Raw genomic sequence first — 25,519 nt, 5'->3', positions numbered from 1 at the left:
TACAATCATTACTTACCTCGATCCGATCCAAAATCTAGCCCGCGATGCCTCGCCCGCACAAATCGACCTCAGGATGCTCCAAATCTAGACACAATCAGTACATAATCATTAAAATATGCTAAGGGAGCGAAGCCCACTCGAAAATATCCAATTTAACATCAAAATCCCGAAATTGCTCAAAACCGGCCCCCAGGCCCACGCTTCGGAATTCGACGAAACTCACAAAATTCGACAATCCATTCAACCACGAGTCCAACCATACCAAAATTACTAAATTCCGATAACAATTCGGCCTCCAAATCTAGAATTTTTGTTTTTGAAAAGTTTACAAATTTTCTCCAATTTCTTCCATTTGATTCACTAATTCTTGATCAAAATAACCATGGAATCATTAAATATAATCACTTTTGGATATAAAACACTTACCCCAATCCATATGGTGAAAATCGCTTCGAAAATCGCTTCAATCCGAGCTCCATAGCTCCAAAAATGAGAAAACTCTTGGACTGCCGAAATCATACACTGTCCAAAAAATTTCGGGGTTACTGTTCACGCATTTTACTGTTCATGGGTACTGTTCATGGGTGTTGTATACGAGGTATTATTCATATGTACTGTACACAGATACTGTTCATGTTTACTGTACACGGATGTTGTTCACAGGTGCTGTTACTGTTCACATGTGCGAAAAATGCAGAAACTGCCCAGAAAATTGCAGCAGCTTTTCTTTTCACTAAAAGGCTCTAACTCCATCATACGAACTCGGAATTCGATTATTCTTGTTACTATGAGTCACAAATAATAATATGAACATAGTCCTTCAGTCGAAACTCAATTCGGAGCTCATTTGCTCAGTTCAATACTCATTTCGCTCGTTAAACAATTAACTCATGTTTCGTGTCAAAAACCCAATCGCGACTTGATGAAATTAGACACTTTCCAGATCAGTCCTATAATTCATTATCAAAATTCCGGAAGTCTCAAAATCAAATTTCGATCTCTAGAACTAAAAATGGTCCTTTGGATCATTACATGCTTATGCTCAAAACGACAAAATCTTCCAAAAACTCTTCCAAAACTTATCCTAGCCTCATGGGACCCCGACCAAACATGCCAACATAATTCATAACATCGTTCAAACCTGTTCCAATCATCAAAAGACCTCAAACAATATCAAATTACCCAAAACTCATCGAATTCAAGCCTAAGTTTCCAAAAACTTCCTAAATACACTTTCGATCAAAAACCCGACCAAGCGATGTCCGAATAACCTAAAATTTTGCACACACATCACAAATGACATAATGAAGCTACAACAACTATCGGAATTCCATTCCGACCCTCGGATCAAAATCTCATCTATCAACCGGAATTCGCCAAAATACTAACTTTGCCAATTCAAGCCAAATCCTTCCACGGACTTCCAAAATGCATTCCGATCGCGCTTCTAAGTCATAAATCACCCAACAAAACTATCCAAATCATAAAATTTCCGATCCGAGCTCATATACAAATAAGTCAACTCTTAGTCAACCTTTCAAATTCAAAGCTTTCAACTGAGACTGTTCCTTCAAATTCATTCCGATTTTTTCCTGAAAACCAAAACCAACAATCTACATCAGTCATAATACATTACACGGGGCAACTCATGCCCGAGAACTGGCGTCAAAGTACAAAAGCTCAAAACGACCGGTCGGGTCGTTACAATAGCATTCTTTAAATATACGCTATACACATTTAAATTATTGTGTTTGTCAGTTTACTTATTGGTGGGTCCATATTCAGGGTATAATATTTTTTTTGGGCGCTATATGTATAGCGTATGAATACAAGACGATATAACTTAACGACAGATGTTACCGTTAATGTATAGCGTCTTGTATTTGCATGCTATATATAAAAATGCATTTTTTTAAAAATATCTATTAAGGTAATTTGAGTCCAAAAAACAATGTTTAGGTTCCAGACTCCCGAATTGTTTCTCTTTTCCTTTTTTCCCCAAGACAATTTCCTGGTTGCTCTAATAGTATTGTTCCAACTTCTAATCAAGCAAGCATGGTTCTGTACAAGTGATGTCAAACAAAGAATCAAAATAAATATCTCACTGCATAACTGGTCCAATTTATAATGGTAAAAGTACATTTGACCCCAATTATTAACAGAAGATAGATTTGGATCATTTCACCAATTTGAAGGAAACTTTAGCCTATTTTCTCTACTTTTTAATTGCTTTCATGGATGTGAGGGGGGAAAATATAAAGGGATAATCCAATATGATTATGTGTAACGAACGCTACACACCTAAATGATGTTATATGAACAACAAGGACAATTGGCGCGAGCTTTATAAATCTTCACTTTTCTATCTAAATTGAACTAATATCACCATCATACGAAGTGGAATAAAAGTTTTAAAAAATTAATATGTATAAATAATAGCAATAATCATCATATATAAGTTCTCTAACAATACTAAAACTTATTCCCAATTAGTCGCTGTATAGGTTCAAATATAGTGACCCCGGTAACAAATAAGTAAGACAAAGGACGGGGTCGACCACGATATAACGATTGAAGGTCGTTCTCACAAAGGCTGATGCCCAAAGCGGGCAGCCGAGATAAGAAAGTAACAGTAGCATAGGTTCAAAAGTGGACATATTTCTTTGGATATTCTTTATCCTGTACTTTTTAAGGTTTTTGGGAATATACCTTATAAATAGGAAGAGATAGAGAACAAAATGACATCGGCTCTTTGAACTAGAACACATTGTAAAGGTTGACAGTAGAATATGCGAACAAGTTATCTTATTCATTGATTTATCCTAGCACACCTTGTTCAATCTTTATCCATAAATCTCAAGATTCCATACACATCTAGACTTCTCACTTTTCCACGTCGCTGTCAGAGAAAAATGAACATCCCAATCATATAATAATTGGGTGGTAGATCCTTTCCCATTACATTCCTTGTCGTTATTTACAATTACTACTCATTTATGCTATCATATTTATTGTCAATCATAGCATATTAAATTCGCTATTTAATGCCCTTGAGCTCTACTCGTTATACAAATGCTCTATTTTATTCGGTCTAGAATTTATTAAGTTCAACTAAGATTCGCCCTTTAACTCATCACTAATTGGTTTAGCATTTATTTGCTCAAACAGTAGTAGATATCATCTGTTTAGATATTTTCTTCAATTATATCTTATCTTTAGTTAAGTCTGCATTGATTTAAGAATTTTTTATTTTTTCCGAAACAATTTCCTTCCATGTATTTTAGGTTTATCCAATTTCGTTGTGACACCTACACTAAAAAAAAGTTTTCCGGCGTACGGACCAATTCATTTGACTTAAATGATGTTATATAAAAATGTATCTATTAAGTTTAACATTAATTTATTATAATTATAATTAATCCTAAAATTGGCTGGTAAATTAGAATAAAAAGCAAGTATAGCAAGTTAAATTACGTGTGGGATAAAAACATCATAAACAATGTTATTGTGCTTAAATCCATCCGAATATGTCACCAGACTGCTGTTTCAAAACTTGTAGCTTTTTGTGGAATCAAAACTTGTAGCATGTTTGGCAAAGTTTCAAAAACAGTTTATTTTTAAAAGTATTATTTTAAAATTTGTTTAGCTACCAAAAACACTTTGTTTGATTAATTAATTTTAAAAAGTATTTTTAAGCAGCAATTAGTATTTGATCAATTGTTAGTGCTTTTATAAATGTATTTTTCTTAAAAGTGTTTTCAAAAAAAAATATTTTTGAAAGAAGTGCTTGAAAGTTGAGTTATTCCCACTTAATATATATTTTTTACTTGTGCATCCATGTACTGCTCAAAAACATTTTTTACCTTCTAAAAGTTTTAATCTAATTTTGTAATCTCAATCTGCCGAAACAATATTATTTTTCTTAAATGTTGTGAAAAGACCAAAAACGTAGACCGAGTTTGGTCAAAAGGTAAAAAGAAAAAGAAAGAAAAAAGTAAAAGGTTCGCATACTCCTATTTTAACTTTTCACTGTCCCTTCAACCTGTTCCTGCTATAGCTCCGACGTCTTCAAGCTTGTGAGTTTTCTTTTTTTCCAGGCGAGGGTTTTAGCATCCACTGAAATTATTGTCAAAACCTCAAAAAATGAGCGACTCAAGAGAAGAATCTCCAGATTGGCTCCGCTCTTTTCAGGTATCTGTGTTTTTTTACCTTGCAATTCATACATTTTTGCTCGATGTGCAGTGCTCTGAATCGATTTTATGCAATGAATCACTGTTTAATTAATGGAACATTCCCTTGTCGTATGACTGAGTTTAAACCTCTTTTGATTGCTAATGTAACGTTGCTATCACTTCGGATTAATGTTCCTGAGTGCTTCTAGGCAGCACCGGATTCAAGTACATAGATGTAGTAAACAGTGCACCCATTGTACCTTTATGGATGTGGCGTTAATTTCATATTTCAATGTAAAGGAACAAACAAAAGGGGAAAAGGAGGAAGAAAGGTTAAGATTTAGAGGTCAAGCTGAAGGAATTAGGTGCAGACTCAGTAGTGATTCGCTCACTATTACTTAATTGCACCCCCTCAGGGGCGGAGCTATGTAGCTCCAAGGGGGTTCAGTCTGCATCGAAAAATTATTATACTGCATAAATAGGGCAAAAATGAGCTTTTCTTTGGGTCATGTATAACTGTTGTGTTTCATTGACATAAGGGAAGATTCTACTGTCCTTATAAATTCGTGGCGCCGCCACTGCATCCGATCCAGCTTCTTTTGGTTGGTGTTAATTCCTGTCCAGGTTGATAATTTAGTGTCATCATTGAAGTATAAGACTGTTATTTTGAAGTTTATTCATTCTCCATGTACGTAAAGCGTTTGCATTGTTTAGTTATTATTTGTTTGCTGTGCTTCCATTTTCCTGGCAATAACCAAGAAATCTACTGTTAAATTCAAGCAGGCACCTGCTCAGATCACCTTATCGTCCGGATCTGAATCTCCCTTAGATAAAAGCCCTCTAAGTGATGACGAGGATAGCATCAATCTTAGTAAACTGTTTCAGAAGGATAAAACATCTCTTTCAGAGGCCAAAAGCAGTCAGGATGGGCAAGAATGTCAACTCAACAAGATGTCTGAAGTAAATTCTCCAATTAAAAATGAAAAAGTAGATCACAAACCTACGAGGAAGAGAAAGAAGGAAAATCAGAGTGAAAAAGAAGGTATGTAGCTAATCCATTATACCAAGTGATCCAACTGCATCAGCTTGAAAGTGCGAATTTAAGATGATAGGACCAGTAAAGATCTTCTCTTTCCCAATGGTACAGGAAAAAGCACGGACAAGGTATTTACAAAGAGAAGAGCGTTGGAGAAGGCTTTTACGGATAAAGTAAGCAGCTTTCTATCAGCTATCTTAATTCTTTAATTTACTGAATTAACATCAGTCTTGGAAGTTTAACTTTTATCATTGACAGAGAATATATGGATAGTGAGTGTAATACTTAATGAATGCTAAAGAAGCCACTATATCGTTCGACTTGTGTGATTCGCATTGATACTATGTGTTTGCTCATATGCAGCTTAAATGAGACCCTTGATCTTTTCTTTTATGTTTATTTATGCCCCTAGCTCTTGCTGGCTTTATACCAATCATACTTTGGAGATGGTGCAGTCAATAATTGCTCCTTTGATAGACATCAATGCATCAGATGCAAGAGAGTAGGGACTTCAACAGCCTGTCAGTCAAATATTTAGTCATTTTCTGGTAAATGAAGAGTAAATGGCTAAACGAGCCTAGATCTATCAGTACTATAGTAGTTTTTTGATAGAGCAATTATTCTCCTAAAATTTTTCTTGCAAGCGTTCACTCTGGAAAATGACAGCAAAGTAGCCTGAAAATGCATATCTAGTTTAGCAACATATATTTCTTGATAGTATTCTCTCCTTATGAAGCAAAATATGTCCACTAGCTAGCAGTTAAGTTTGGGTGGAAATACTGTTCTAAGCTTCAGGAACAGCCTAGGTAGTTCAAACCTCTTAGTATGCTAGAATGATGCAATTGTTAACTAGGCAGATTATAATATTTTGAAATAATTACTCTATCCGGAATTTGTTCTGGACCAATAGCCTGTTTGGCCAAGCTTCTCAAGACAAAAAAAGTGCTTTTTTTCCCAAAGGCACTTTTTTTTTTTCCTAATTTGAGGTGTTTGGCCAAGCTTATTTGGGGAAAAAAAGTGCTTTTGGGAAGAAGCAGAAGCAGTTTCAGAGAAGCAGAAAAAAGTAGCTTCTTTCCAAAAGCAGAAGCAGAAGCAGTTTTGGCTTTTCTTCTTACCTAAAATACCCTTAACAAAATATAGTATATACCAAAATAACCCTTAAACCTAATACTTAGGATATTAATTTATAAATATTTCTTCTTATTTTTAGGAAACTTTCTAATATATAGTGTCTTTAGGGGTGAATGCTTTTATATTTGTTGAAGGAATTTTAATATATTTAACTTATATTAAAAGAATTAAGTGCTTTTAAATTTTATTTTCATATTTTAGTTAAATAAAATGATTTTTTTTTTAATTATTGCATGTAATAACAAAATTTTGATATTATTTATTTACTTATAACATTAATTATTAAGTAAATCTATTCATGTCCTTATTCGTAATTTGACACTTAAAAGCACTTTCTAAAAAGCTTGGCCAAACACAAATTATTTCTCAAAAGTGCTTTTCAGACTGATTAGCCAAACACAAACTGATTCTCTCCAAAAGTACTTTTTTCAAAAGCACTTTTTTTAAAAGCACTTTTTTCAAAAGCACTTCTCAAAATAAGCTGATTTCTCCAGCTTGGCCAAACAGGCTATAAATTGTGCAAATTAAAACCTCTTGACATATCTCTCCTATAAAAAAAACTATTATTAAAAAAACCTTTTGACATATCTCTATCCTTTCCCAATGTAATCTTTTGGAGTCACATGAACACTTTTTCTTCTAGGTATCAGTAAAAGGTAGTACGAGTACTTGTTATTATTTTTGGCAATTGCTGCAAGTGGTGATTTGCTTTGGCCATCCTTATGAAAATTATCACAATATGGTATAGGCATCTCTTTTCCACCTTTTGATCAGTTGCCCGAAGTTTAGCGACATTTGGCTTGATCCTCAGTCTTCTCCCCTACATTTTATTGATAACTTTAATGCAAATACTGTTAACGGTAGTGATTTTAATTCTATCTCAAGTATAATTTTGGTTCATGCAGGAACCTAGTCATTCAGTCTTGACGTTGTCATCGGATTCTGAATCTTCTCATGATGGCAGTTCCATAAAAGTGGAGGAAGTCCTTGATAAAGAGTTGCTTATGCACGACGCTAAGCCTATAAAAGAAGAAGAAGAAAATGATGTACCTTCTACATCAAAATCTCCAAAGAAAAAGCTGAAGAAAGAGGATCCGGAAAAGAAGAAAAAACTAGAGAGTCAGCTAAAGGAAGGTAAGCCCGCTGTTTCTGGCTTCTGAACATTCTAACCATATAACTTAGTATATAAGAGATGAATGAATCTCAAAACATTTTGAGCAAGTGTCTGTTTAAGCTTAAATTAGGATTTTCCTCTTTTTATCTTGTAAGAGTTGTTGGTTCTCCTGACATTTTATTTATTTTTCTCTGTAATATGTTGTTTGAAATGGTATAGAGAGGGAAGACATGGATGCTGTGGAGGAAAATATTCCAGAGAAACAAAGTGTACCAAATGTGAGAAACTTTAGTAATCCTTTATGGATCTTTGGTTATGTTGACTGTTCACTCATCCACTTTTATGGTCATTGTGTAGTTGTCATCTTCAAGGCTGCCTTTGGTGCTTCCCGAGAAAGTACAAAGGACAAAGGTAAAGTAAGCAGGGTGTAGTGACCATGTTGGTGTGGAGGTTATCACTATGGTTTGTCTGTTTTTCTCTTTATTCTTTTCCTTTCAGCAAATTTCCTTCTCAAATCTGCTAATAAGTTCAGAGTTTCCTAGTTTCCACCCCCTTTCAGTCTTTTTGTCTTTTGATAACCAAGAAATCCCCGAGTGCGCCCCTGGCGCACTGATCAAAACAATATGGTTCATGGGCCCGCTCCTCTACCCTTCTCCACTTAAAGACAAGGCTTTTGTTTGTGGCAGGGTTCGAAACTGTGACGTGCACTTAACCCGCACATCATGTGCTGCACTTACCACTAGTCAAAACCCTGAGGGCACATCCCCTTTCAGTTTTTCTCCTTAACTGAGAAGTATTTGTCTAAATGTCAGAGGAAGAAGATCCTTATCAAAAAAAAAATGTCAGAGGAAGAAGATATGGTGGCTTATTCCAGTTTGGCATCTAAAAAGTTCACTGTACTAAGTCCAAAACAAAGTCATTTAGGTGACACTAGTTGAATTCTTCCCATTTGCCTAATCTTTTGGTGGGCAAAGTTACTTTATTTGTGTTGGCGTGAGAGATAACAGGTATCCGGTGATTAATGGAGGCGTGCGCGAGCTAGCAACACCATTATCAAGATTAAATAAAAATTTGTGCTTAGGCATTAGCAGGTTGCCACTTCTATGGAATTTTTAACAAGTTGGATGTTGGTACAATTAATGGATTGTTAATATTGTACTTGTTTTTGTTTCTTCTTTCCCCAATCCTCTGTTATTTTCTGTTAATCCTGTGAAGCTTTGCATCACTTTAGACTCCTCTCTTGACATAGGCACTTGTGGAGTGTGAAGGTGATTCCATAGATCTGAGTGGTGATATGGGTGCTGTTGGGAGGATAGTTATTTCAGATGGTCCATCAGGAAAACATGAAATGCTTTTCGATTTGAAAGGTATAAACATGTTTCTGAAACCTTTATTTACGAATTTCTTGCAAGTCCCTTTCGTGTTTAATATGTTTCAGACAATGAACATCATTATTGTTCTAGCATGACACAATTTATTAATTTAATCAATATGCTATCATATTACTTTAGCCCATATGTTTAAGCACATGAAAACAGAACCACATTTTCTGCTTTAGGCTGGGTACTAGCAATTTCCACAAAAGTTTTCTTGTAATCTTATTACTCTGGAAAATTTTGTTCTGAATGCTTCAGTTATTTTATATCTCAGGAACCATTTACAAAACGACAATATTGCCTTCCAGGACGTTTTGTGTGGTATGGCGCTCTTGTCTCTAGCTATTTTCTGCTGTCTTTACCTATCTCTCCCCCCCCCCCCCACACACACACAGTCACTCACAAATGCACCCACCTCCACATATGTATTTCTAATAAAATTGTGCTCTTTTGTAGGTAAGCTTTGGACAGACAGAAGCAAAGGTTTGTTTCTTTGGCTTGTTTACTGATTAATCTGATATTCTATCCATAGCGAAAACAGTGGAGACACGATTATTAACTTTAGATTTGCTATTCTGGCACGGGTTTATGACTCGTCTCTAATTTTACTTTCCATTTTATCAAAGCGTGTCCTAGAATTTTTAGAAATAAGTAAGATTTATGCTTTTAGTTGATGATTATGTGCTCTCTGATCAGGTGGAGGCCATCATGAATGACTTCATACAGCTGAAGCCACAATCAAATGTTTACGAAGCTGAAACCATGGTTGAAGGTCAAGGTTCCATCTGAAATATTTACTTTTATAGAAAGTAGATGTCAAACGTCTTCCTAGTGCTTCACTAGGAATTAAGCCATTTACGATCCAATTTAAATCTATCCTTCTGACTTTGATAGGGACTCTTGATGGTTTCACATTTGATTCGGACGAGGAGGCTGAAAATTTGCGAAGACCAGCTTCCCAAGACCAGAACGAGAATGTTGATCATCAGATCAATGGAAATGTCAAAGCTAAAGCTAAAAAAGCATCGGTATGCTTTGTTCTTTTTGTTTACCACTGAGAGTTGCTTCAATTTCTAGGTCATATATTGAGGTTCAAGCTGTCTCTGCAGGGTACGGAACAAAAGAAGGGCAAGAAGGGAGTGAAGATACCAAATAAAGGTAAAAAGAAACCTCAAGCGCCGAAGAAAAGCAAGAGCAAAAAATAAGATATGATTGTACATATTTCATTCATACTTTATGTAATCTCATTATTTTCTTTTCCTCTTTGTTTCCTTTTTTTCTGTGCTTTGTGCTTTGTCTACACGAATACGAGTCATAAATTTTTAAGAGCTTATGAAAGTAGTCATAGGAAATGAGAATATTGGTACTGACAAGATCGTATTTTTTATTTGCAAGATTTTCACATCGCAGTTGAAAATCCACCATCTCAACCCTAAACATCCACCATATTTCGTTTGGAGGTTCTTTATCTATGAACTTTAATCTTGGATTTTGATTGCTTTTCCTTTGCATTTCTCAGTTGCAGGTGAATTTAGATGTGTGTTGATTCAATTTAACAAAGAACAGCAATTCATCTGATTTTCTACATTTTGTTAGTATGTAATGTGATACTTAAAAAACAAGTAAAGAGAATGTTTAAATACAAGCTACTGCCTATTTTATACAGGTTGCTGTTTGTATGGATTTGCTCTAAGTTTCCTCAGGAATGCCCAACTATTTCTCCAGATATCGTTCCTTAAATGTTCTCTTGTTATGACATACGATGTCCTGATTTGTGCTGTTCCGACTTATGTCTGGAGATATGTGCTGAAAATTAACAGCACAGTCAGCATCGGGAATGGAAGGAGAATGTGTGAAGATACTGTCCCTGATAACTTTTCCATTTTGCTCTCTTCAATAGGTGTAGTTGTTTCTCCACCGTTGGGTCTCTTTACCCTGTTCACAATCCAATAGTGGTAGATTAGAGGAAAATGGAAAACATAAGATCTAGTGTATGGATAATGAGATATATTTATACACAATAACATTACCCGTTCATGGGGCAGAAGATGATTGCGTAGTCGTCAGCCTTGCAGGTAAAAGTGCTGGTGCCATCATCATATGCATAGCTATAAGCCCTTGGACAAGCTCTCTTGAAGATGCTGGAATAGAATGATGGCCGACAAGTAGTTGGATTGGCAAACTCTCCGGCACAGCAATACTGATCTAAATCAAAGGCCTCACATGCACTCTTGCATGCTACTACATTTCCTTCTCCTTCTCCATCTCCATCTCCACCCACCACTTGAAGTTCTTTTGGACAACCTGTTAGATTTTTGGAAAGATTTATTAGTTTTATCTGTTAAATGCTTCTAAGTGTATTTGCACCTAAAGGTGTGGTCTAGCAGTCAATGAATTGCCTAAGTCGTGGGGGGCACGGTTTCTTGGTGCCTGTGCTGATGGAAGGTAGCAGATACCCAGTATAATAGTCGAGGTGCGTGCGAGGTGGCCTGAATGTCATTGCTATAAAACAACTACATGGAGAACATACCCATGTTAAGATTGGATACACATCCAGTGACATTGCATTCTCCATCGACTCCCTGTGGGGTTGCAACCATTGGCAGGTTGTAACCATCGACAATACTAACGTCGTAGAAATCTTTAGCCTCTCCCACACCCAGAGTTATCTCGAAGAGAGAAGCAGGTGGTGTGGCACCAAGGCCATCACATTCGAGCTTTCCACCACAATCACCTGTTTGACAAGAGCCAACGCCAGAGGCATCAAAAGTACAGCCAGTTCTTGCCCAAATTCGACCAGACCATCCGGGGACACTTGGGATTCTGACGCTTTGGCCAGCATTCAATTGAAAGCCAGTCGTGGAAAGTTTAGGTGATGAAGAACCAGACAGTGTACCAGGCCATATTGTATAAGGACAAATGTTAGTAATGGTGAAAGTGCTGCCAAAAGAAAGAGAAAAGTACGCGCAGAAAATCAATGAAATTGAAAGCTTTTTCCAGGAAGTTATGGTAAGCATATTATTATGGTCCTTAGTCTATGGTTATGTCCTATCTTTCTGGGATATAGAGGTAGGAGTGGGGGAAATTTAGAATACAAAAATGGAACACCCTATCATATTTGTAGGTGGAAAGGAATTCTACATATTTGATACAAAATCCAAAGTGTTAAAGTTGTTTTGCTTATTCATCAGCTGCAACATCACACCTCTGGATTTAGCATTTCTTTGCGTCTCGGATGGCACCAGTAAGAGGCAATTCCTTTCTTTAGCAACTTCGAGGATGCATGTCTATGAAAACGATATAGAATCATTAAATAAAGAATCGGTTTGCTTAAAAAGGTTAGACCATATGAAAAGGGTATTTAGATTCCCATAAATTAAAAAATATGTATCAAGATAATATAGATAACCAGTCTTCATTACTAAGTGTGAAACAAAGTGTCAAGCTTAAGCTTTACCATAATAGACATTGGAATCGTTGTAGGATCCAATTGTCACTGAGACACTAACATTCCTTTGCAATACTAACCAATGACTTGCACATTTCGGTTGGAAAATATTTGCCTGCTCTCTATCCATGCGTCAAAGCAACAAGTAGTCCTCCTCTATTTATATGAACCTATTTCTTTTTTTTGTCCGTTCCAAAAAGAATGAATTCTTTCTAAATTTGAAAATAATTTAGCTTAAACTTATATTTCTACCCTTAATGAGAAGCTTTTAAAACCACACAAATATTCTGGGTCCCTTTTTGACTTGTTGAAGACCACAAATTTCAAAAAAAATTATTTTTTCTTAAACTTCGTGTCCAGTCAAACAAAGGGCAGGGCAGCCCGATGCACTAAGCTCCCGCTATGCGCGGGGTCCAGGTAAAGGCCGGACCACAAGAGTCTATTGTACGCAGCCTTACCCGGCATTTCTGCAAGAGGTTGTTTTCAGTCAAATAAGTTCACATAAATTGAAACGGAGCGAGAATATGATATGACGCGTGTCATTTGCACAAAAATTATCATTTAAGCATGATGAACTAATATACATTTTTACATAAGATATTCTTTTAATTATATTACATATTTTTATACTTAGACATACATAAGATCTTTATATGACCAACAACAATAACAATAAACCCAGTGTAATCCTATAAGTAGGATCTGAGGAGGGTAATGTATACACAAACCTTATCCCTATCTTGTAAAGATAAAAATATTGTTTCTGATAGACCCTTGGCACAAGAAAAGATCTGTATATAATCATTCTATTCTATTCAGATTGTAATACATTATTTTGTATCATTCCCGTGTTTGTTATGTAATCATAGTAAATTGACATGATATGGGTTGAATCTGGATAAATTCTGACGTTCATTTAATTATTTTTCTTGGTGAACGGTTGGCTCCCTTTTATTCATTAAACATAATGAATTTGCGACGAAGCAACAACATGTCATTGGTTAGGTTGTGCAGGAACGACTTCTTTCCTTGGTCTTTTCACTTTTGAATTAAATGGAAATGGGCTCTCTTCTTGTTGCCACTGTAAGTGGATGTCGGCAGATCGTACCAACTCAACCAACTCCAATAGCCAATTTAAAATGGAGGTAGTTTTGTACTGGCAGCAAAGTCAATTTCATGAGCTATTCAACGATTTTATACACTGTATTAACCATAAATAAAAACAAAAATAACATACAGCAAAAATTACTGAAAGAGTAGCACACCTCTCTTGGAGAGAGTAGTTTACTGTGGTCTTTGGTGGCTCTGACAAACGGGAACAAATGATCAAGACCAGCAAACTTAACAAACATCTTTTCCTGCTTAACCTTGTCAATCAATCGAAGAAAAAGTTGCCAAAACAATTAATATGAGGGACATACCTAGCAATTATAATTGATGAACTCCATTATTCTTCCTTCAAGTATTTTGTCTCCATCACTATGAAAAGCCAGCAAATACTACAGTAGTCAGATTAGAACCAAAAAATGGAAGAATAACCCAAGGAGCAATGTACATAAACATGAGAACAGCCTCAGATTACCAGCCAATCAGATGAAACTAGCCGATATTGACAAAGAAGCATTTTTTTATAAGTAATGAGAAATGTTTTATAAATGGTAAACTCGCACTCCACCAGTGCTATATAGGAAATTACAGAGACTGCAAACACCCTGTCGGATCTCAATCATTGAATCTGCATCATGTACAATGCTGAGTTCGCACCAAAAAGCTAACAAAGAAATGCATCTAAGGAGAAATGCATCATTCCGTTGTTTCTTTCAATCCATACACTACATCAGATTGTGGTGAGGCATGCCTCCTTAGCCACTGACCAAGTGGAACAGGACGCTCTCAAGGGAGCTTTGTTGCAATAGATCTCCATAGACATACACAATTGACGAAGATGTATTCCCCGAGTGATCAATGTCAGATTCAAATGTTGATCGTTCTCCAAGAGGACATTTCAGTGGAAATCATCTTTGACTCGTATGATGACTCCTAAAATTCACCACAGCCGATCGCACAGACATTGCTTGAAACGAAATTGCGCTAAGCTACAGCTAGAGACCTGACTTTTTCTGGTCACTGTCATTCACCTTGCCTTCCTGAAAAGTAGCAAGAATGCAGCATATAAGCAAATACTGCACTGATTGGAAGTGCCAATTTAGAATTCAAAGCACAAAGAAATGGGGAACATACAGCAAGTGTAGCCTTTCTGAATTACATGAAAACGATATCGGCAGCAAGGCACAAATGACAGTTATTATCAGAAGGCAGAAAGTTAATTATTAGTGGATCAATGCCTGACACCTCTGACTTCAAGCACTTTCAACCAAACAGGATCTTTCTTTCGCAATAACAGAGGAGCAAATTGAACAGCAGGCTAGTCATTTTATTGTGGTTAGCAGACACCCCTTGATTTGGCTGCTAAAGATTCTTCTTCAGGTAACACTATCAGAAAAAGCAGATGCAGATAGGCAGAAGTAAACACCAGACTTCTGACTCCAAGCCATTTCAACCAAATAGGACCTTGCTTTAACAATATCAGACATGATATTACTGACAATGCTACAGCAGGATAGAGTTATGCTTTAACGTGGTTAGCAAAAACCAACTGATTTTGTTAGATCCACATCCTACCCATGTTCAAGAGTTCAAGGTTCGTAACTGGTTCTAGTTGTTCAGACTTCAGACCTCGTGGAAGAGCACAGATCTGCTGAATAAGGAAAGAACAAACTCAGTAAGAAACTCATGATTCTGCTAATGAATTCAGACAAATAATAAATCCTCAATATAACAAGCTATATCTCAACTCACAGTAAATGCTTGAGTTCCTGCAAAAGTAAAACCATTTTTAGGATGCCATGTATGAACAAATTTTAAAAGTGAACTAAGACGAGACTAATGCAACAGGTATGAAAGAAAATAGAGCTCTCCTCCAGAACCTGCCAAACAAGTAGGAAGTTAAAGCTATAAAAGTAGGTGAGCTTTAATGAGCTCACTGAAAAGAGTTCTTCATCTGATGGGGCAAGTTCCTGTAGGAAAGCAAACAGTACTATATGTTCCTGTAGGAAAGCAAACAAAGTACTATACATCCACTGAATGGATTCCAATAAACCTCCCAAAGTTAATCACGGTAATTAGTAGGTGACTAAAGAAGTCCAGCAAGCCAATATAGGCATTTGACAACCCAAAAAAGGATAATTGCCACTACTTAAAGTGATTACACAGTAAAACCATATATAGTTAAGGTTATACAAATAGCTGCACTGCATATAGTTAAAGCCTCATGTGGCATCAACTTGAGCGCACATCAACGTTTGTAGACATAATATTGTTACTCCTAAATAGTTACCATAAAGCTACAGTCCATGGGATTGTCCAATATAAGTGCCTCCTACAAATGGCAAGACAACCAGGTCTTCCATGTAAATTATGAAATTATTCTTATTCCTGTCCCAAAAGACAGGAAATTTTAAAACAGACGAAAGGAAGGAAATTTATTATATCTAGCTCATGTCCATTCCATCTCCAACTTGACTGCAAATGGGACTGACAGCAGTGAAAGATCTCTCAAATGGTGATGGATGGAAATGTGCATCCCTTCTGCGCTTAAAGGCGCAGCTATCAGAAGGGGAACTTTCCGCATCAAACTTCCTCCGTACACCTTTCACAGCCTGCACTTCAGCTGATGTTAAAGGGAAAATCTGCTTGCTAACTCTGCAAAGAGAGTTATGATTATCATACAGTATTCGCTGGTTACAGTTTTTGTCACAAATGTGTGTCATCCCAGTTAGACGGCAGCGGTACATGTTCCCACAAACATGTTCATTTGCACATTTCCAATCGCATTTGTGAACAGGGTTTGGGCCATCTTGGCCAAGAATAGTTGACAGATATATAACATTTGTAGGCACTGCTACCATAGATTTTCCAAGTACCTCCATTGTTCAGATGATCAGCAAACTTTGAGTTTGAGAAGATATGCACACCCCAATTGCCTTGCCCTGATGCTCTGTAGACCCAACAAGTACGAGATCCGTCAAGATTGATGGGACGATTATGGAATAAAATGATTTCAAAGGACTAAAACCATCTTAAATCTTTTCCTATTGAAAATCATCTCTAAGCAGACCTCAATTTAGAAAGGAAATAAAAAAAAGCTTAGCATAAAATACTTGATCAATTGGCAGTTGCACCCAAAGGTGTGGGGAGAAGAATCTTGAGGTCTCAAGTTCAAAACCCAATGGAGAGAAGGAAACAATGGGTGATTTATTCTCATCTGCCTAAGTATTGGTGGGCTGAGTTTGGGAGGAAGCAGTCAACCGATAGAATAGTTGATCGGCGCAAACTGGCCCGAGCACTACTATCATAAAGAAAATAAAAAAATGGAGGTTCGAGAGGTGCTTCCCCCCACCCCACCCACCCCACCCCACCCCCACCCAAACCCAACAAATGGAGTCGTCCACCAGATGGGTGTTACAACTTCATAGGGAAAAGGAAAGATATGTGCTAAGCAGTAATAATTAAAAAAAAAAGAAGACATGTGCTAAGATATGTGCCAAGCAGTGCTGCAGCAAAAACAACTTAAGTGGAACAAAACCAGGGAACTGACTATTAACTGGCCACGATAAAGGTTTTTGATTCAAAAGATATCATATTAACCCTCTCCATTTACACATCTAGAGTAAATCTGTGGTGTTCTATTAGCACTAAGTGCAAAAGTTCTTCCTTACATGTAATTTCATAAATTATCTGGTTAGGTGTGTATTGCAAAAGTAAAATTTTCACCTCCAAATTACACCTAAAATAAAGCTCCATTACAAAATTGACAAAATAGGGCGTATAGGAACAGTAAAATATTCCCAAATTTAGCCATAGCGTACAGATATTTATCTCCCACAAACATTTAGCAGAGAATAAACCAAATCTAACGAGGAATATCTCAAGATCTAGGACATAATTATAAATAAATTTTAAAAAAACAGGTAGGTATTGCAGCTACCTAATTCTGAGCTACTTCTACAAGAAAATATTTTTTTAAAAGAGAGGCAAAATCATGAAATTAAAGAGACTCGAGAAAGAACTTACGCAGTAACGGAAATGAAGACCACCTCCCGGAGCTATTCCTCCTACCTACGCGCTCTCTCTCTCTCTCTCACAAAACACAGTTTCTCTCTCTGGGACTTTTTCAGAGTGAAGCAAGGGAATGGGGAGAAGTAGGAGGAGTATTTATAGAGTGTGGCGACACGGATAAGATGCTGTGATCCGATTCTCATGTGTACCGTTGGACGTAAATGTAAATCTACATGAAATTTCTGCGAAATGAAAATTTTATTTTGTCCTTTTCGACTTTGTTCCTGTTATTACGACGCCGTTTTAGTTTTCCATGGGTTTAGGCTAAATGCCGGAGGGTGCATTTTCCATTCACGTGCCCCACTCCTTTGGACTCTTCTATAACCTTTATTTTTCTTTTTCTTTTTCCTTTTATCGTGGGGAGCTTTTGGTCAAGGTCGTCGTTTTGTAACGTTAAAGTAGAGAAGGAGAAAATAAATAAATAAATAAAAGACTTGATAGGCCTATCAGGAGTTGGCACGTGTCGGTTGCAGCACTGTGTTTGGGAAACGTGGCTTTCGTCTTTGTTAGAGCCATTTACTTCTTCACCAACACCCGTTTTTGTCGTGCTTATTGGTTTGGTGGATCCGATAAATTTGGGCTTCTATTCCACCAATTTATGGGCCAAAATTCTAATGGCCTTTAGGTGGATTCCAGTATTGGGCTTCTATTCCACCAATTATGAGCCAAAATTCTAAGAAGGAATTTTTATATTCCTATACACTATTTCAATCTTTATTACCATCACTATTCATGTTTTAAAATAATTACATATTATATACTCAATTACCAATTATGTACATTTTAGGCATTTAATGATAATAATTAGTGTCCTAAAATCACTCTAACGTATCTTTCGCTCCCTCACGTTTCTCTCTCCACAACCCCCCCCCCCCCCCCACACACAAATATCTTGCACTCACCCACGTTTGTCTATCTACAAACTTCAGTATCCCTCCATTAACGCCTACTTTCACTCTTCTTCAAAAATCAGTCTACATTTTTTCACTCTTCTTCAAAAATCCCTCTCCATTTTTATAGATTCAAGCTCTAAATACTCTACCACACACCTCCATTAACACATGTTGCTTGCTTGACTTTAAATGAAGGAGAAAACACTTTCGAAGATCAACCCTAATTCCAGTAAGAGAGCAGCAATTCCACTATTGACAGCCATTAAAAAGCTTTGAAGCTTTGAATTCGAATTTGGATTTTTAAAAACCATTATTTGTTTGGATTGGGTGTTGTTCCAATTATATTGCTACAAATAATTGGAAATATTGTTTGGAGTTTATATCTCAATTTTGAGGGTGTTTTGGTGAAGATTAGACTTGATTTTGGCTGAATTTTATATTGAAAGAAGAAGAAGACGACGACATGACATACATTACGCTCGAAATTGTAGTAAGGTTGTAGTAAAATTATAAAAAAATTATATTATTTGTTTATATATATATATATATATATTTAAATATTGTATGAAAGTTTAACAATATTTGTGATGATCCAAAAGGTCATCTCGTGTTTTAAAACCCAATCCGGGGTTTCGAGGCCTTCAAAACCTCATTTTCTTTCTCCTCGATTTGTGTGCGTAGTCTGGGCGTATATTCGAAAAACCCTTATGTGAATTTTTTTAAGAAATAATGAATTTTGGCTTAAAAGATGATTTTTGTTGACGTCGGTCAACGTTTTGGGTAAACGGACCCGTATTCCGACGGTCTCGGAGAGTTCGTAGTAAAATATGGGATTTGGAAATATTCCCGGAATCAAATTCCGAGGTCCCTAACCCGAGAAATGAATTTTTGAAGAAAAGTTTTTAACTGAAAATATAATGGTTTTTAGAAATTTAACAATGCTTGATTTTGATGATATCGGGCCCGTATTTTGGTTCCGGAGCCCGATACATGTTTAATATGGTATTTAAGTTATGTTTGTGAAATTTGGTAAGAAATGAAGTTTATATGACGTGATTCGGACCCTCGGTTGTAAAAATATGAACTTTAAGTGTTCTTGAGAATTTCATTGATTTTGATGCTAAATTCGTAGTTTTAGGTTTTATTTTAGCAATTTGATCGCATGATCAAGTCCATATGATGCCTTTAGACTTATGTGCATGTTTGGTTTGGGGCCCCGATGTCAGACTTTCTTCTATACGAACGCGAGCATGGTCTCGCGAACGCAAAGGCCGGGGGGCAAAGCTTTTGCGAACGCGACGGGGGTTTCGCGATCGCGTAAGCCTAGCAAGGCAACTCTTTGCAAACGCGACAGTATCCTCACAGATGCGATGAACACTATCGCCCAGTTCATAAATAGTCCCAAATCGGGACTTAGGTTATTGTTTCAAATTTTCAAAAGCTAAACGGCCTAGGGTCAATTTTCAAAAGACAATTTCTTCTCCAAAGTGTTGGTAAGTGATTTTAAATCATTTTATATCAATTACCCATTGTATTTCATCAACTTTCAACCAAAAATCTTGTTATTTAAGGGTAGAAATTAGGGATTTTGGGGGAATTGGGAATTTAGACCACGATTTGGGGTCGGATTCTGAAACTAATTACATATCCGCGCTCGGAGGTGAATGGGTAATCGGATTTTGGTCCGAACTTCGAGTTTTGACTAAGCGGGTCCGAGGTCGATTTTTGACTTTTGGGGAAGAATGTTGGGAATCTATAATTTTCCATTTGAATTGGTTTCTTTGGCTTCAATTGATGTTAATAAGTTAATTATGAATAGATTCTGGCGGATTGGAAGTGAGAATTAAGGGAAAAGCGGTATTTGAGGCTTGAGTTGGCCATGGAATCGAGGTAAGTGTTCGGTCTAACTTTAGCTTGAGGGAATATGTGTTGTTGTCTTACTTGTTACATGTTTAATTGTTGAGTACGATGTATAGGTGGAGTGACGAGTATCTATACGTTGTTGTTATTGGGTCATAACATACAAATGAGCCTTACACTTGTAACCATTGTGTCCCTTATCACGTATTTTTCATGCTTAAGCAGGTTACTCTTCATGTTGAACAAGTTTGGTTATATTTTCTTGTTATTGGGTAATTATTGAGTGTTGACTCAAGTTGAGACTTATATTTTGAATTTAACTGTTGAAACGAGATTGGTTATAGCCGATTCCCTTGCCAGGATGTTATTATTTCTATTATTTGGGTGAGGAAAGAGTGATAAAGCACGAAGGGTGATGCCGTGCACATTCATATTTATGCATATGGCGAGGAAGAGCGATAAAACACAAAGGGTGATGCCGTGCACATTTACATTTATATTGATGGATATGGTGAGGAAGAGAGATAAAGCACGAATGGTGATGTCGTGCACATATCCATTATTCATATGGCGAAGAAGAGTGATAAAGCACGAAAGGTGATGTCGTGCACATTTTTATTATTGATTGCATAGTGAGGATTGAGAGTAAAAGTACGAAGGGTGACGCCGTGCATTTTCTGTTTGTTGTGATTATTTGTTGTTATCGATTCAAGTGCATTAATTGTTTCATTTCCGATATTTCTGTGATTCCTTATTCTGGTACCCCCATAGCATGTTGCACTTTCCCGTTAATTTCTGTTTAGCTTCTATTATTGTTATTATGTTAGTATGTTGTTTAACTGTACATGTTTATGTTGGTTGTCGTATCCTAACCTCGTCACTACTTCGCTGAGGTTAGGCTCGACACTTACCAGTACATGGGGTTGGTTGTACTGATACTGCACTCTGAACTTTCTGTGCAGATCTCGATGTCGGACCTTGTGAGTAGAGTTTGGGTGGCTGCCTTCAGTCCATTGGAGACTCAAGTAGTCCTGCAGGCGTCCGCAGGCCCTAGCGTCCCCTTCTATCCTATTTCTTTTATATTTTATCTACTTTCGAGACAGATGTATATTTCTTTGTTCAAACTATTGTTTGTAGTATTCGCAGACAGTCCGTGAGTTGTGACACCAGTTTTGGGTGGAGTTTTATTATAGTTTCATTATTTGTATTAAGATAATCTGTTAAATTCTGTTCTTCCGCATTATTCTGCTGATTTACTTTTGTTAACATGTAAATTGTTAAAAGATAAAGGAAAAAGGTAAAATATTCTATAACGTTGGCTTTCCTAGCGAGTACAATGTTAGGCACCATCACGGTCCCGATGGTAGGAAAATTCGGGTCGTGACAAGTTGGTATCAGAGCTCTAGATTGCTTAGGTCTCACAATTCACGGACAAGCTTAGTAGAGTTTGAGGGATCGGTACGGAGACGTCTGTGCTTATCCCCCAAGAGCTATAAAGTTAGGAACAGTTTCACTTCTATTCATCTCTGTCGTACGGTTTGATATCTCAATGCTAATTGAACTTATACTCTGTTCTTTCGTAGATGACGAACACGTACTGCTTCATCTGCTGATCAGCAGTCCGAGCCCCCAACGTCAGCTCCTACGAGGGGTAAAGGGCGAGGCTGAGGCCGAGGCCGTGCTAAAGGCTGAGGTAGGGGAAAGGCTCATCCTAGAGCAACAATACCAACGGCAGAGCCTCAGGTAGAGTTTGATGATGAGGTTCCGGCCTAGATAGTTCCAGCGGGCCCAGCTCAGGTTCAGAGGGGTTCATCGCTATCCCGGTACTCCAGGATGCTCTGGTTCGTCTAGTGGGCCTTATGGAGAGTGTCACTCAGGCGGGCATACTTCCTGTAGCACCAGCCATTTCTCAGGCTGAGGGAGGAGCACAGACTCCTGCTACTCGCACTCTAGAGCAGATGGCTCCCCAGTTTCAGACTCTAGTAGTTTAGCCAGTTGGGGTAGTTCCACCGGGTGTTGTAGCTCAGGCCAGTGATGGATCAGATATGTCTTCTGATGCTTTGTGGAGATTGGACAGGTTCACCAAGTTTTTTACTACTACCTATGGCAGTACATCTTCAGAGGATCCCCAGGACTATTTGGACAGTTGTCATGAGGTTCTACGGAACATGGGGATAGTAGAGACCAATGGGGTCGACTTTGCTGCTTTCCATCTGTCAGATTCTGCCAAGAAATGGTGGAGAGATTATTGTTTGACCAGACAAGGTGGGTCACCCTCACTTGGGACCAGTTCTCGCAGCTATTCCTCGAGAAGTTCCGTCCGTTACTCATAGAGAGGAGTACCGTAGGTGATTCGAGCGTCTTTAGTAGGGTTCTATGACTGTCACCCAGTACGAGACGAGGTTTATTGATTTGGCCCATCATACTCTTCTTATACTCCCCACCAAGAGAGAGAGAAAGAGGGTGATGAGGTTTATTGAGGGACTTGCTCAGCCTATTAGATTGCAGATGGCTAAGGAGACGGGGAGCAAGATTTCTTTTCAGGATGCGACCAATGTCGCCAGGCGGGTTGAGATGGTTCTAGCTCAGGGGAGCGGTCAGGGGTCTGACAAGAGGCCTTGTCATTCTGGCAGATTCAATGGTGCCTCGTTTGGAGGCAGGGATTCTTTTGGTAGGGGCCATCCTCCCAGACCATTTCATTCAGCACTTCAGGCTTTTCACGGTGCTCTAGGTGGTCATGGTTCTCATATGCAGTATTCAGATCAGCTACCCTGCAGTGCACCACCAGCTCCTATTAGTGCACCTCTGCTCTAGAGTTTTTAGGGTGGTTACTCAGGCCGTCAAGGTTAGTTTCAGGGTCAGCAGTCTCAGCAGCCGAAGTCTTGTTATACTTGTGGCGATACGAGGCACATTGCTAGGTTTTGCCCTCGAGCAGTGCTCAGCATCAGGGTTCTCGTGCCATGGTTCCGGCACCGGGTGTTCCACGCTCGCTCAGCCAGCTAGAGGTAGGGGTCAAGCAGTTAGAGGTGGAGGTCGAGGTGGAAGTTAGGCCACTAAAGGTGGAGGCTAGCCAGCAGAAGGTCGTCCTAGGGATGTAGTTCAAAGTGGTGGGGCACATCCCCAATGTTATGCTTTCCCAGCCAGGCATGAGGCTGAGTCCTCCGATGCAGTTATCACAAGTACTATTCTGGTTTGTAGTAGAGATGCTTCAGTTCTGTTTGATCTGGGGTCTACATACTCCTATGTGTCATCTTATTTTGCTACGTATTTGGTTGTGCCTCGTGATTTTTTGAGTACTCTTGTATATGTATCTACACCGATGGGTGATTCTATTATTGTAGATCATGTCTATCGTTTGTGTGTGGTTATTATTGGGGGTCTTAAGACCCGTGTAGATGTCTTACTTCTCGATATGGTAGATTTCGATGTCATTTTGGGGATGGATTGGTTGTCACCTTATCATGCCATATTGGATTGTCACGTCAAGACTGTGACCTTAGCATTATAGGGGTTGCCTCGATTGGAGTAGAGAAGGACTCCTGGTCATTCTACCAGCAGGGTTATCTTGTATATGAAGGCTCGACATATGGTCGAGAAGGGGTGTCTGGCTTATTTTGCTTATGTTCGTGATTGTAGTGCTGAGGTTCCTTCGATGGATTCTGTATCAGTTGTTTGGGAGCTTCCATAAGTATTTCCTGTAGACCTGCCGGGGATGCCACTCGACAGGGATATTGACTTTTGCATTGATTTGGCTCTGGGTATTCAGCTATTTCTATTCTACCATATCGCATGGCCCCACCAGAGTTGAAGGAATTGAAAGAACAGTTGCAAGACTTGCTTGATAAGGTCTTTATTAGACCCAGTGTCTCGCCTTGGGGTGTGCCAGTGTTATTTGTTAAGAAGAAGGATGAGTCGATGAGGATGTACATAGATTATCGGTAGTTGAACAAAGTCACCATCAAGAACAAGTATTCATGGCCGATGATTGATGATTTGTTTGATCAACTTCAGGGTGCCAAGGTATTTTCGAAGATTGATTTGAGATCTGGCTACCATCAGTTGAGGATTAGGGCATCTGATGTCCCTAATATAGCTTTTCGCATTCGATACGGGCATTATGAGTTCTTAGTGATGTCATTTGGGTTGACAAACGCCCCAGCAACTTTTATGGATTTGATGAACCGGGTGTTCAAGCCCTATCTAGATTCCTTTATGATTGTCTTCATTGATGATATTTTGATCTACTCCCACAGCCAAGAGGAGCACGGTATCATCTTTGAGTCGTTCTCCATACTCTGAGAGATAGCCAATTGTATGCTAAGTTTCCGAAATATGAGTTTTGGTTGAGTTCAGTAACATTCCTGGGTCACGTCGTGTCAATAGAGGGTATTCGGGTGGATCCTAAGAATATTGAGGCAGTCAAGGACTGGCCTAGACCCACATTAGCTACAGAGATCCAGAGTTTCTTAGGTTTGGCGGGTTATTACCATCGGTTTGTGGAGGGGTTTTCATCTATAGCATCCCCGATGACCAGGTTGACCCAGAAGGGTGCCTAGTTCAGGTGGTCGGACGAGTGTGAGGCGAGCTTTCAGAAGCTCAAGTCAGCTTTGACTACAACGTCGATGTTGGTATTGCCCATATATTCAGGGCCATATACAGTATATTGTGATGCATCTCGTATTGGACTTGGTGCGGTGTTGATGCAGAATGTCAAGGTTATTGCATATGCTTCGCGACAGTTGAAGATCCACGAGAAGAATTATCCAGTTCATGATTTGTAGCTAGCAGCCATTGTCCACGTGCTGAAGATTTGGAGGCATTATTCATGTGAGGTGTTCACGGATCACAAGAGTTTGCAATACTTGTTCAAGCAGAAGGAGCTAAATTTAAGGCAAATGAGGTGGTTGGAGCTATTGAAAGACTATGATATCACCATCTTATATCATCTTGGGAAGGCCAATATAGTGGCCGATTCTTTGAGCAGGAAGTCAGCCAGTATAGGCAGCCTTGTGTATATTCCAGTCGGTGAGAGACCACTTGCTTTGGATGTTCAGGCTTTAGCCAATCAGTTCGTGAGATTGGATGTTTCTAAGCCCAGCTTTGTTCTAGCTTGCACAGTCGCTCGTTCTTCATTATTTGAGCGTATCAGAGATCGACAGTATGATGATCCTCATTTGCTTGTCCTTAGAGACACAGTGTGGCACGGAGGTGCCAAGCAGGTTACAGTTGGAGATGACGGAGTTTTGAGGGTGCATGGTCGAGTTTGTGTGCCTAATGTGGATGGACTTCGTGAGTTGATTCTAGAGGAGGC

At 38.3% G+C, this 25,519-nt stretch overlaps 2 protein-coding genes across 11 annotated transcripts; one reads left to right on the top strand and one right to left on the bottom strand.

The window, feature by feature from the left end:
• Nucleotides 1-3,999: 3,999 nt before the first annotated feature.
• On the top strand, nucleotides 4,000-10,484 carry LOC107761646 (uncharacterized). 3 transcript variants are annotated; one of them, XM_075255627.1, is made up of 13 exons: nucleotides 4,000-4,191; nucleotides 4,956-5,214; nucleotides 5,320-5,381; nucleotides 7,245-7,473; nucleotides 7,673-7,731; nucleotides 7,811-7,864; nucleotides 8,703-8,820; nucleotides 9,104-9,150; nucleotides 9,286-9,312; nucleotides 9,526-9,607; nucleotides 9,724-9,857; nucleotides 9,939-9,987; nucleotides 10,349-10,484. In XM_075255627.1, the coding sequence occupies exons 1-13, from the start codon at nucleotides 4,144-4,146 to the stop codon at nucleotides 10,405-10,407; spliced, it is 1,227 nt and encodes a 408-aa protein (XP_075111728.1). In that variant the 5' UTR covers nucleotides 4,000-4,143; the 3' UTR covers nucleotides 10,408-10,484. The 3 variants fall into 3 exon arrangements, with proteins under 3 accessions (XP_075111728.1, XP_075111730.1, XP_075111729.1); XM_075255629.1 differs by lacking the exon at nucleotides 10,349-10,484 and adding an exon at nucleotides 10,225-10,322; XM_075255628.1 differs by lacking the exon at nucleotides 10,349-10,484 and having other exon boundaries at nucleotides 4,006-4,191; nucleotides 9,526-9,601; nucleotides 9,939-10,202.
• Nucleotides 10,485-10,616: 132 nt separating this feature from the next.
• LOC107761626 (pathogenesis-related thaumatin-like protein 3.5) lies at nucleotides 10,617-17,568 on the bottom strand. Of its 8 annotated transcripts, XM_075255633.1 has the most exons (8): nucleotides 17,411-17,568; nucleotides 16,261-16,334; nucleotides 14,519-15,035; nucleotides 13,699-14,424; nucleotides 13,543-13,582; nucleotides 11,360-12,116; nucleotides 10,860-11,133; nucleotides 10,617-10,764 (listed from the first exon to the last, which is right to left on the bottom strand). In XM_075255633.1, the coding sequence occupies exons 6-8, from the start codon at nucleotides 11,844-11,846 to the stop codon at nucleotides 10,617-10,619; spliced, it is 909 nt and encodes a 302-aa protein (XP_075111734.1). In that variant the 5' UTR covers nucleotides 11,847-12,116; nucleotides 13,543-13,582; nucleotides 13,699-14,424; nucleotides 14,519-15,035; nucleotides 16,261-16,334; nucleotides 17,411-17,568. The 8 variants fall into 8 exon arrangements, 6 of the variants coding, with proteins under 6 accessions (XP_075111734.1, XP_075111731.1, XP_075111733.1 ...); XM_075255630.1 differs by having other exon boundaries at nucleotides 14,519-16,334; XM_075255632.1 differs by having other exon boundaries at nucleotides 13,543-14,424.
• Between the last annotated feature and the right edge of the window lie 7,951 nt (nucleotides 17,569-25,519).

Source organism: Nicotiana tabacum, chromosome 6 (assembly GCF_000715075.1).
Source record: "Nicotiana tabacum cultivar K326 chromosome 6, ASM71507v2, whole genome shotgun sequence".
Taxonomy (NCBI): domain Eukaryota; kingdom Viridiplantae; phylum Streptophyta; class Magnoliopsida; order Solanales; family Solanaceae; genus Nicotiana; species Nicotiana tabacum.
The sequence above is the reverse complement of the archived record's forward strand: the minus strand, read 5'-3'. Positions and strand labels throughout refer to the sequence as shown.